This window comes from Gambusia affinis, linkage group LG10 (genome assembly GCF_019740435.1).
Source record: "Gambusia affinis linkage group LG10, SWU_Gaff_1.0, whole genome shotgun sequence".
In the NCBI taxonomy this organism is placed as follows: domain Eukaryota; kingdom Metazoa; phylum Chordata; class Actinopteri; order Cyprinodontiformes; family Poeciliidae; genus Gambusia; species Gambusia affinis.
In genome coordinates this window covers 28,348,884-28,361,588 of record NC_057877.1, presented here as the reverse complement: position 1 = coordinate 28,361,588, position 12,705 = coordinate 28,348,884, and the positions used below count along the sequence as shown (strand labels likewise).

The 12,705-nt window shown below is 43.7% G+C and overlaps 1 protein-coding gene across 2 annotated transcripts in view; it reads left to right on the top strand.

The window, feature by feature from the left end:
* The window catches only part of apc2 (APC regulator of WNT signaling pathway 2), a 32,963-nt gene extending 20,338 nt beyond the window's left edge, over positions 1 to 12,625 (top strand). For both annotated transcript variants that reach the window (XM_044129253.1, XM_044129252.1), the window contains exons 8-14: positions 657 to 755; positions 1,317 to 1,728; positions 1,954 to 2,052; positions 2,172 to 2,311; positions 2,707 to 2,901; positions 3,031 to 3,245; positions 3,356 to 12,625. In XM_044129253.1, the coding sequence (XP_043985188.1) occupies positions 657 to 755; positions 1,317 to 1,728; positions 1,954 to 2,052; positions 2,172 to 2,311; positions 2,707 to 2,901; positions 3,031 to 3,245; positions 3,356 to 8,858 (6,663 nt within the window). In that variant the 3' untranslated portion in view covers positions 8,859 to 12,625. The remainder of the gene's footprint in view (positions 1 to 656; positions 756 to 1,316; positions 1,729 to 1,953; positions 2,053 to 2,171; positions 2,312 to 2,706; positions 2,902 to 3,030; positions 3,246 to 3,355) is intronic.
* The last annotated feature ends 80 nt before the right edge of the window (positions 12,626 to 12,705 follow it).

The window sequence follows — 12,705 nt, the reverse complement described above, 5'->3', positions numbered from 1 at the left end:
GTTTCCTTTGTTAAACGGGAGGAGAACACACAAACAGCTCAGCTCTTTGTTCATCTGCAGCTCTCGCTTTACACACGCTTCACAGCCGGAGGCGTTGCCATGGTGACGGGATGCAGAGAAGACAGGGGGTGAAGGCTTTGATATAAATCTCTTGAGGATGTCAGGCTGTGCATCCAAATGAGGTTGTGTTTTATTCCCGTCTGGAGCTGCTCTTTGGTCCTGAAGGAATGCGGTCTTTGGCACACGGGTCTAAATGTCTGGATGTGAATCAGATTCACACAAAGATCTTAAAAATCTGCACCAGGATTAGCATGCAGGTGGTAAAACAAACATTTTACAACATGTTTCTGTTCTCTTACAAACCCAGACACAAATATGTAGAAACTAGGTATTTTCAGGTCTCATTAATCTGCACATTTGAGCTGTCAGATTTACAAAAACACAACTCAAACTGGAGTTAGAGAATTCAGTATTTTGAGTTTGTTTTTTGTTTTTTTGCATCATTACCTTTCGTTTTAATAAAGTCTTGCAGTCTGTGGAGCCGCAGCAGCGACAGTTTCAATAAAACCTCTAAACCTCTTACAAGCAGAGCTGTGACAGCAGTAAAACTGGGTCAGAGATTGTCTCATGCTTTCTTCTTCCCTTTTCATGTGCAGCTGTCTGGAGTTGAGAAGCCCCCTGCTGGAGAACCAGAGAACAGCGGCTCTTCATCGGCTGCAGCCGCAGGAGCTGAAGCTGCAGACGGAGGCAGCAAGGTAACGACTCCTCGCTCAAATTCAGGCTTTCCAACATCAAAGAGTCAGAAATACTGAACATATACACACAACAAAGGTTCTCATCAATTCATATTACCTCAACATTTAACCAGACACTCAAATCTCTTTAGAATAAAATGTTTTAATGGCTTTGTTGATTAATAGAAAATATCATGTTACAATCTTATTCCATCATCAGAAACATACGTGGAGTGTTGCTTTGATTCTTTCATGCATGATTGAGAAATCCTTTCATCTCCATGGCAACCACAAATCTAATTTTACTTTATTTTACCTTTATTTTACCAGAATAAAATGTGAATGAGATTAAAAGCCTCCTTTTCAAGGTAGTCCTGGTCAAGAAGCAGCAACAAACTCGAACAGTTGTTTAGTTAATCAGACTCTACTCTGTTTGTCGGTTCGTTTGGGGAGGTGTGAATGCGTAATCAAACTCTGATCCAGACCAAACAAGCTGCGAACTCTGTAAATCACCTGATTACAGTCACCTGCCCGTTTCTCTGTGTATCTCCAGTTTTAATTTGGTTTACGTTTCCTCCTCAGGTGGAGATGGTGTTCTGGCTGCTCTCCATGCTGGCCAACAGGGACAAGGACGAGATGTCCCGGACTCTCCTGGCCCTGTCCAGCTCTCAGGACAGCTGCATCGCCATGAGGAAATCCGGCTGTGTCCCCTTGCTGGTTCAGATCTTGCACGAAGTTCCCGGTGGAGTTCCTGATGGAGTTCCCGGGGAGACAGCAGGCGGCGCCTCCTCAACCGGCGTCAGCCGAGACACCAAATCCAGAGCGAGCGCCGCCCTGCACAACATCATCTTCTCACAGCAGGACGAAGGCCAGGCCCACCGGGAGATGAAGGTCCTGCACATGCTGGAGCAGATCCGGACCTACTGCGACAGCGGCTGGGACTGGCTCGAGACTCATGCGGTGACGCCTTCACCTGGAGGCACCAAAACGTCCGGTGAGCCTAAAATACTCACAGGAACCACAAGTTAATGGAATTCAGATGCTCCAGTTAGACTAGTAGGACTTGATACAGAAAAGCAGGAAACTTCAGTAAATGGGTATTTAATGAAATACTCTGTATTTTCTGTATACAAAGCACACTCCCCTTTTATGTATTTGATCCCACAAAGCTTTGATGTGGTTTAAACTTACCTCCTTTAACTTTTTCTGTAATGTGCAGATATTCCTGAACCTGTGGACCCTCAGATCTGTCAGGCCATGTGTGCCATCATGAAGATGTCCTTTGAAGAAGAGTACAGACGCGCCATGAATGAATTAGGTTTGTGCCTTATTTTCTAATTCTTAGCATCTGGGAGAGAATAAATGACTTATTCTTATGCTAGCTTGATCGTTTAAGTTGTTGTGAGTTTTGGTTCAGAGTGTGTTGTTCTTCCCCAGGTTGTCTTCAGGTGGTGGCAGATCTCATCCACCTCGAGCAGGAAATGTACGGCATGCAGAACGACCCCATCAACATGGCTCTGCGTCGCTACGCTGGGATGGGCCTCACCAACCTCACCTTTGGTGATGTCGTCAATAAGGTACGATCAAACAGTAGAGGCGGGATCCCCTAAATCCTAGATTAAATGGGTCTGAAGTGTTTCTAACCCAACAGGACACAGGTCATCCATTTTATCTGTAAGAAAACAGACCTGAAGAGAATTTGACTTTAGTTTAAATGTGGAAAAATGGAGTCTAGAGAAATATTTGTCTCTCAAGACTTTATTCTCTATCTCTATCCACTGAGCCTGATTTCAGTAAGTAAACTCATGGTGAAATATTTATACTTGGGAGTGCTAATTTGAGTAAAGTAAAGAGTTTGGCCATGAGGAATGTGTACAAACCTTAAAAATGTAAGCAGTACAGTAGTATTTAGCATATCAGAAGCATTAGCTTGTCTGTTACTCATGTCTGCACCCTGATCGTCCTCCTGCAGGCCACCCTGTGTTCGAGGAAGAGCTGCCTCCAGGCTCTGGTGGCCCAGCTGTCCTCAGACAGCGAGGAGCTTCATCAGGTGGTGTCCAGCATCATGAGGAACCTGTCCTGGAGGGCCGACATCAGCACCAAGAGAGTTCTGAGAGACATCAGCTGTGTGTCTGCACTCATGACCTGTGCCCTGCAGGCAACCAAGGTACAGAAAACTAAACTGGTGAAATACAGGTATTGAAATGGAAACTTAGTCTAGAGAAAATGGAGCCAAGGGTTTAACATTTACTGAAGTTTCCTGCCCTTGTGTTGAGAAAAATATGCTTCTCTACAGGAGTCAACTCTGAAGAGTGTCCTCAGTGCTTTGTGGAACCTGTCAGCCCACAACATTGATAACAAAGTGGCGATCTGTTCAGTCGACGGATCTCTGGGTTTCCTGGTCAGCACATTGACATACCGCTGTCAGACCAACTCGCTCGCCATCATCGAAAGTGGAGGGGGAATTCTCCGAAACGTGTCAAGTCTGATCGCCACGCGAGAGGACTACAGGTGGGTGAAGTCCTGTGTTCTGATACAGTGAAAACACATTTTATGCTATATTTCCCTTCATCATCCATAAAAATATAAGCTGAATAATGTCTGTTTTTCTTCCTGTGCAGACAAATCCTGCGGGACCACAACTGTCTCCAGACTCTTCTGGCGCACCTGCGCTCTCACAGCTTGACCATAGTGAGCAATGCCTGCGGGACTCTCTGGAACATTTCAGCCAGGAGTCCCAAAGACCAGGAGCTGCTGTGGGATCTCGGGGCGGTTAGCATGCTGCGCAACCTCATCCACTCTAAGCACAAGATGATCGCCATGGGCAGCGCTGCAGCTTTGAGGAACCTCCTCACCAATCGACCTTTGAAATACAAAGACACTGCGGTGCTATCCCCTGGCTCTTGTGTGCCCTCCCTCTATATGAGGAAACAGAAAGCTTTTGAGGCTGAGCTGAATGCCAAACACCTTGCTGAAACCTTTGATACGCTTGAGAAACAGAGTTCCAGGCATTTGAGCTTCAACAAACCTCTGAGGCACATTGAGAGTCTGGCAAAGGATTATGCCTCTGATTCTGGTTGTTTTGATGATGATGAAGCCCCCAATAACTCCAACAGCTTGGACACTAGTAGCTTCTCTATGCTGCCAATGTATCTCACCAACTCTAACTTTGTCCAAAATCAGCCCCATAGGAGAGATAATGAACCTGAGAGAGATACAGACTTGCCTCAGATGGTTGAGAAGAAACATGCTCCTCCTGATGACGTGGTCTCTGCTGCAGCAGAGAAACTAGCAAAGAAGATTACCAACACAGTGGCAAAAATTGACAGACTAGTGGATGACATCACCATGCACACATCCTCTGAGGACAGTTTTAGCCTCAGCTCTGAGGACCACCTGGCAGACTGGCCTTATGGAAAGGATGAGCTTAATGAAGCCCGAGCAAATTCATGCTCCCCCTGCCGTCTGTCCGATGTGAGCAGCTTAGCCTACAGAGAACGCCTCAGCAGAGCCCACGCCCTTCTACGTCTCAAGACCGCCCACACAAGTGTGTCAACAGACAGCCTGAACAGTGGCAGCACCAGTGACGGGTACTGCGGTAGCAAAGACCAGGTGGGACCTGTTCCAAAGGCTCAAGCAATCCAGCAACGACCCAACCAACTTGACCTCAAAGTGGCTCATCAGGAACATCTCAATGTAGGACAGAGCGTTCTGAATCAGACTAACCAGCAGGATATTCCAGAGAGAGATTCTGTAGAGCTTGGCAACACAGACATCGACAAGAACCAAGAACAACCAGTACAAACACCTGTCAGTGTGTCCACTAAAATATCCTCTGATGTAAGCATGACATCGATTAAACTTTCTCCTAGTTATCAACAGGTCCCACTCATCCAGAGTGTGGCCAAATTTGGAGTCGCAAAGACGGCCATCAATGTTCAGGCTGCCCAAGCGATGAGGAGGCAAGCATGGGTACCCACTGTACTCACTGGTGGAAGTATTACAAAATTTGCTCCAATGAATTCCACCAGAAGTCCAACCGTGGGAACGATGGAAACGGTCCAGAAATATTCGGTGGAAAACACTCCAATCTGCTTCTCACGATGCAGTTCACTGTCCTCACTCTCTTCTGGTGACGGCGGGATAGACGGACAAAGTGAGAATGAGCTGGAGAGTGACTCGTCTTTAGAAATAATTGAGGTGGATGATGGTGAAGAAGTGAAGAAAGAGCAAGAAGATGAAACTTTAGAGGATCTGAGCGACAGTCAGCTACTGATGACAGACTCAAAAACCCTCCCCATCAAAGAGAAAGATCCCATTGAGATATCTCGTACTCCCAAAAAGGAAAAGGTGTTCCTTAGGGGCGCTTCACCTGCTATAAATGAAGACAGATCTCCATCAAGCTCTTCCGAGAACTATATCCATGATACACCCCTTGTTCTAAGCCGCTGTAGCTCTGTGAGCTCACTGGGCAGTTTTGAGTCTCCTTCTATCGCCAGTTCAATCCAAAGTGATCCATGCAGTGAGATGATTGATGGAACAATAAGCCCCAGTGATCTTCCAGACAGCCCAGGACAAACTATGCCTCCTAGTCGCAGTAAAACCCCCTGCTGTGTCGAGTCAAATGTACCAGAGACACAGACCACAGGGATGCCAGGACAGTGGGAAAACAGCCTGCGGAAGTTCATAGAGATCACAGATTCCAAGGAGAGGTTTAACCTTCCCGACCTGGAAACCATGATATATTTTACGGTTGAGAAACCCACAGAAAATTTCTCTTGTGCTTCCAGCCTAAGTGCTTTGCCTCTGCACGAGCACTACATCCAGAAAGACGTGGAGTTGAAATTAACCCCACTACTCCAGCAAAATGATGAGAATCTCCCATACCCTGATGAAGATGAGGAAGGATTTGACAACGGGGAACGATACAGCGAGGGCAACTCAGAAGAAGATATTGAAATTCTGAAAGAGTGCATCAACTCAGCGATGCCATCAAAGTTTAGAAAAGTAAGATCATCCCTGGTGACTGCCATTCCCGCCAACGTACTCAACTCCCAGATCCGAAAACCAATACAACTACAATTTAACATGCTTCCAAATGGCAAAACCCAAATTTGTCCTAGAAGAAGAAATATTTACCAACAAAAAGACTTGAAGTTGGATGATTCTTCCTTCACCGACTCTGCAGAGGGAACACCTGTCAACTTCTCTAGTACAACATCTCTAAGTGATGAAACTCTTCAGTATCCCCTAAAGAACAGGGGGGCTAAAGACTGCACAGCTAAAGGCCTGAGCAAACAGGAAGTGATGGACAATGATGCAAAGAGGATTGAAGACTTGCGGATATTTTCACATTTCCACAAACCACACGGGGCAACCTACCCACTGGAAATCCAAATGAGCCGAACCACCAAACATGTCATTCCCACTCAGAAGTTGCTGATGCAGAGCAAAGAGGTAGCTGACCGAGTAGCCAGCCTAAAAAATCGGGAGCGATCTCCAAATCAGCAGAGGAGGCAACAAGGTCAAGGCTCCTACAGGAAGTTTGACCTGCCAGTTATAAAACAAAACAAAGAAATCAATGTCAACTCCAGAACACAAAAAGAAAACCAAATGTTTCGACAAATGACACATTCTTCAGAGGATAGTATCGATTTCTATGGTGACAACAATGAAGAAGTAATCAAACGAACAAGCAGAAAACAGATGAAAGAGGCAGCTAGAAGCACTCTTTCCCGAAGCATGACAAACATAGGCAGGATAGATAACTCCCAAGGAAAGCCCAGAGGTTTTCTGAGATTGAAACAAAATCTTTTACGGGATGAATCCCTGGCATGTTACTCACTCAGCTCCTCTGTCAGTTCACTCAGTGATGCCGAATTTGAGGAACATAAAGCAAAAGCACAGCAAATGTGGTACAAAAACAGGCACAATAAAACCCTCAATATGGCACAGCAAGCAAAGGCTGTTACTTTGCACTGTCAGTATGAAGAACAAAGCTCACCGAGCTCAGTGAGCATGGACTCAGAGGATGACCTCCTCCAGAAGTGCATAACATCTGCCATGCCCAAGCAGAGGCGAAAAATGGCTGCCAGGAAGAAGAAAACTGAAAATACTCATAAACAAAAGGACTCTGACAGATGGGACATGGACGAAGAGATGGATAGTGATGATACGGGATGGGATAACGATTCAGACCTCAACAGTGTTGATTGGAGAGCCATACAGGAAGGAGCTAACTGTGTTGTCACTGGACTGCAAGCCTCAAAATCTCAAGAACCATCATCCGAAGAGACGGAGTCAATTCTGTCTTTCATGTCCACCTCTAGCTTTACACCTAAAGAAAAGAAATTTGCAAAAGAGAAAAAGGCTAATAAACCTTTAGACTTTGCACAACGCAAGCCAGTTCCCAACTTACCAGTTGTGTTTAGAGGCAGGACAGTGACTTATACACCCCAGCAAGCGACGGCTCCATCACAAAGACCTCCGCCCAGAAAAATGCCAAGCAAGACAGATTCACCAAAGAATCCAAACCTCGCCCAACACAGGTCAAAGAGCCTTCACAGACTCGGCCAGCCCCAGGACGTGGAACTCTTTCTTCCAAAAAGGAGCTCCACTCCACCTCCAAGGATCCCAAAAAGCTCATCCTCTGGATCATCACAGAGCTCCACACCGTCCAAGCAGTCACAGAAGAAAACAATGTCCCCAACTCAGACAGGTAAACCAATCCAGAGAAAGACTACCTCGTCAAGTAGTAGCTCAGCAGCCAGTAGCCCCCCTGAAAGGAAAGGACGTTCTCCTGTTCTTAATAAAAATGAGAAATCTCCGCCACCAAAAACTCAGAAGTCACCTGTCCGGATACCTTTTATGCAGAATTCAACCCGGCAGTCCCGACCTTTGTCACCACTGGTAACTAACCAAACTTCACCCAAACAGATTAACGGGAAAAGAGTGTCACCAGCCAACCGATTTGATATGGTTAGGATGACGTCTGTCCATTCGAGCAGTGGTGAATCTGATCGAAATGGATTTCTGAGGCAGCTGACATTTATTAAGGAATCAAGGACACCATTTAGACGTGATGGCTCTCCTCACAATACACCAAGATCACAAAATGGATCCCCTCGAAGGGCAGCTCCTGGAGCCTCAGCTGTCTTCCTGTGCTCATCACGCTGCCAGGAGCTAAAGGTAGCAGTGCAAGCCCCAAAAAGAGTGCAGGTAAAAGATCCTGGAAAAGTTCAGCAAGTCCAAAAGCCAATCTCTGGCCTTCAAAAGCAGACCACAACTTTGTCAAGAGCAACATCAAGCGAAAGAGATCTATCTGCAAGACGGCCAGCCCGTAGAACTAGTTCAGAAAGTCCTTGCAGGGTAGCCCAGCGAAGTGCTACTGGCAGAATCTCTGGGGTCAGGCATCAACAAGAACAAGATACCTTTAAGCGCCATGCTTCATCACCAAGCATAAATATACTGAGTCGTGTTACCAGCCGATCTTCGCTACGTTCATCGTCCTCTGATTCAAGTGGAAGAGCAAAAAGCGAGGATGACACAAAGAAGAAAGGACAGAGATCCACATCACGGCGTAATACTGGAGTTACTTGGAGGAGAATCAGGGATGAAGATGTACCTCAGATATTGAAAAGCACGCTGCCCGCCAATGCGTTACCACTGGTGCCTTCTCCTGATGGGGAAAAACCAAAACTACCCGCTCTACCAGGAAAACTGCCAACAGTTATACTTGCATCTCGCAAGACAACAGACGCAACAGTCCAGACAGAAGATTTATCCAATGACAAGACTAACTCAAGTACTTCTCCAACAGCTGAAACAGCTCCTGTGATCTCTGAGGAAGAGGCCAGACTGGCTCTTCTTAGAAAATTTACTGCTGCCTCTGGGAGTAACCATCAGGATGCAGATTCAGATGGCTCACTGAAGAGCCTCAGCACTACTGGAACATCAGACAGCCATGTTGGCGGAGCTGTCACTTTCCGCCAGGGATCCTGGAGCAAGGCTGCCAGAGTCACTCCATTTAATTACATCCCCAGCCCCATGGCTTGCTGCCTGGAAGACCCGCAAAGCCAGACAGCGACAATGACTGAAAAGGCTGTGGGGAAAATTGAGCTGTAGGGTATTTGGTGGATACCAATCAGCATGAATGACTGCAGACTTATGCTCAGCATCCTATATGGACACAAGTGTGCTAGTCCTATACCTCGAATATTGACCCTTTCTCCTATCCCATTCATTCCCTTCAAAGTTTTGTCTCTGAACAACTGATCAGATCTTCCATTTGTTGTTGCTAAAGAGTTGGATGTATGCATGGAGACAGAGTGGCCCGATTTGACCACCAAAAACTTTTCGTGATGCCCTTCAGAGAACATCTATCCAGGATATCACATCTTTTTATACTTTTTTGTATTTGTAGATTAATCATTGCCTGGTAGAAATGTAGTCAAAGCATAAAAGACAATGAACTGTTTTCCAGCACATAAGTCACAAACTGTCTCTTGGAAACAATCGAATTGAACAACATTATGCAACATTTTCAAGAAACTGCTCAGCTGGACTTTTGGCTAAGAAGGTTCAAATTGTGGTGGACTGGAGATGACTACAGATTCTCATCACATACACAAACAAACACACAAAGACTTGTAAAGACTTTTTTACACACTATAAATCAAAGCTTTTGATCCTTGCTTTACCACTTAACAAAGATGCTTCTAGACCATTAGACTTATGGAAGTCATTTGTGAGGAGACATTTCTTCAAATAATGTATCACTGCTTCTATTTGTATGCAAGCTGTACACAGGTGAATATTACAATGCTATTCTCGTCTTATGAATTTGTGGAATCAACCTTGTATGCAGGCGACTTAACATTGCCATGGTTTTTAGAAACAATATAAACATTATAAAAGGAGGCATAGTGCATTGTGACAGGTTCAAATGTGATTTAAGGAAAATTACAACTTTTGTTTTTGAGTTATAACAAAATCTGTTTAAAAAATTGCTTTTGCCCTAATATTTTAGAATAGGTTCTTGTCTTATAAATACAAAGAGTTGGTTTGACAGTATTGGCATACATTGATCGTATGTCTTTGTATTGCACAATTGCTGAATTTACCAGTCATTTCAAAGTTACATTGTTGCTGGGATCAATAATTAACCCTGAAACTCCAAAATCTGAATTCTGTTTCAATACTATGATGTAGAGTAGCCAATGCACATCTCTTTATTTCTGCTTAGATTGGACTTCGATGATGGCCATTTTAATTCAAAGTAGTTTCCTACCACAAATGTTCTCAATGCTGCAACAGTAGTACCAGTTTCTGTCGCATTCTACAATCCTGTTTCTGAATTAGTATTGTAAATAACACATCAGGTATACAGAAACCCTCTGGTGAGTGTTAACCGCTGACAGCATGCTCATATATTCACTGTGTACACACAGATGTAGACATTGTTGGTACTGAATAATGCTATGATGTAATTCAAAAGGAAGGATTTTTCAGTCCAATGCCATTTGTGTTTTTGTGACGCAAAAACGTGTAACAATGCAAACTGTGAATTGATGAACAACGCAGCCACGTGCATCTGTTAATGCATTGGGATGTTTGATTTTGCTGATATTCAGGTACCGTTTGCTATTGAGTGAGTCAAGAATATGTGGTGGTTTGGATTTTAGCACAGGACAAGGTACAAAGTTAAGACTGGACAGTAAGCAGAAACCTCTTAGGTTGGACAATATCAGACATTTAATTTGTCTTTTTTAGTCACCAGCCTCTGAAGTCAAGTGACTACCCCCTCTTGAAATACTGCCTTCTAGAAAGCCACATAACACAAATGAAGTCATGTTTGTATGTCAAATATATACTCTGCTGAGCTCTTTCCCTTGTGCCTGTTCTCCATCTCACTCTGCAGTGCACCGATGCAGAAGCTTAAGTATGCTACTTCAGGTTTCTCCAACCCTAGTCCTCAAGAGCTACTGTCCAGCAGATTTTAGATGCAAGCCTGCTCAAACACACCTGGGTGAAATGAAAGGCTCACTACCAGGCCTTTTCCAAACTTGATGGCATGTTGAAGAGATAATTCAATTATTTGAATCCCTTGTGTTGCACCAGGGATTCATCCAAAATCTCCCAAAGGACTAGAGTTGGAGACCTCTGAGCTAGCATATTTAGGCTAATGACTCATTGGACTATGCGTTCCCTAGGATGGACATTACTTTCAGTTAGCATAGCAATGATATTAGCTAGCATATTTAGGGTAATGACTCACTTACTACACAATCCCAACACTAAGCATTGCCATAGATAGGATAATGACTGAAAACAGCACAAATGACTTACCTGTTTGGACTCACATTCAACAGTATTACACCTTCCACAGGCTAAAGAACATTTTCATCAATATTAGCATATTAATACTATAGCTAGCAAAGGATTCACTGGCTGGCACTCTCTCTACCCTTGAAGTAGACCAGAATGCTAAGGCTAATGAAACAGAGAAATACACACTCCTACGTTCTTGGTGTTGTGTGTGGGTAAAATTTGAAGCGAAAGTGTGAAATAATGTGACTGAAGTAATCGTTTTGTTTATGCAGACATGATTAGCGTTGTTTCTAAAAAGTTTCCATCGTCTAACCCATGCATTTTTGTCTTTCCAAAACGCTGTTACCATGTCAACAAAAAGCCAAACTGTAACAAAGTATTTGCGTTTTACTGTCCTGATGTTGTTGTGTAAAGCAGTCGTCAGGCTCACATCAACTTGCATCACAATTCGCTGCCTATTTGTATTCTGAGGCTGAAACTACAAAATCTTCCACTGTTTAGGACACATAAGCTACAAGTACATCATATAACCACTGCTGACTTTGTTATGGTCTAACTTTGTACCTACTGCAGGTCTTTTGGTGGTCTTCACAGGAGTTCTTTTCTGCAACTCTGTACATGTTAATATCTGCTTAAATGTGTTGCTGTAAAAGTAGCGATAGGTGGTGAAGATTATAAAGACAATGAATATTCTCTGTAGTTGTACTTTTCCTCTTTTGATGGAGTTAATCTACATTAAGGGGCTGTTATGATAAAACCACCATGTTGTACTTCTGTTGCATTAATTAAAAAGGCCGTGTAACCTCCTACTTTTATCCCCAACAGACTTTTAAAGACCTACAGGTTTTATTGTTCTTAAATCCTCTCTTATCAGTGTCAAGAGTCAGCGTTTCTAGAAGCAAAATTGTGGAAAAAAGAAGTTAAGAATGTCTGGATTACAATTATTATTCTAACACATCACAGGCCAAACAGCGCACACAAGTCTAGTTCTGTATAAGAATAATTGGGTGTAAAATCTACTGCCTGCCCTTCATTTGCAGGTTTATAAACTAAATATCTTCTGCAGATTGGAAAGGCATGAAACCCAAGACATTCAGTTGTTTTTCATATATTTTAAACAATTATCCAATAGTAAGATTAGTTGCCATAGCAATTTTAGGAACACAAATCTGGCTTCTGCTCTTGCTTAATTTTAGACCAACAGAAAAATCCTCAAAATCTGAAGTAATTTCCAAGCAACCAAAATTTTCGTAGCTGTAGACTTCAGAGTTACATTTATCAGCTGCAGCTAAGCAGTTAGCATTGAAAAGACAATAATGGCTGGAGAATCAACTCTGTTTGGGTTCTTCTGACCTCTTCTTCACCAACACCAACGCCATCTCATTCACAAGAGACGGCCGTTGGTCTAAGACCAGTTTGTTGCTGAGCTGCATTAAAATTCCTCAGTTTTCACCTGAACTGGGTCTCAGAAGCTTCACAATGCCATGAAAAACATCCAAAATAACAGAAGAGTGTTGTTAAAAATGTCTTCATTCCAATAAAAAGTGATGTGATTCCTTAAACTGCTGCATTGTCTTTATTTTAAAAGTGTCAAGGTGACACTACTGGCTTTCTTTTACCAATAGATGCTGACCACCAGAGA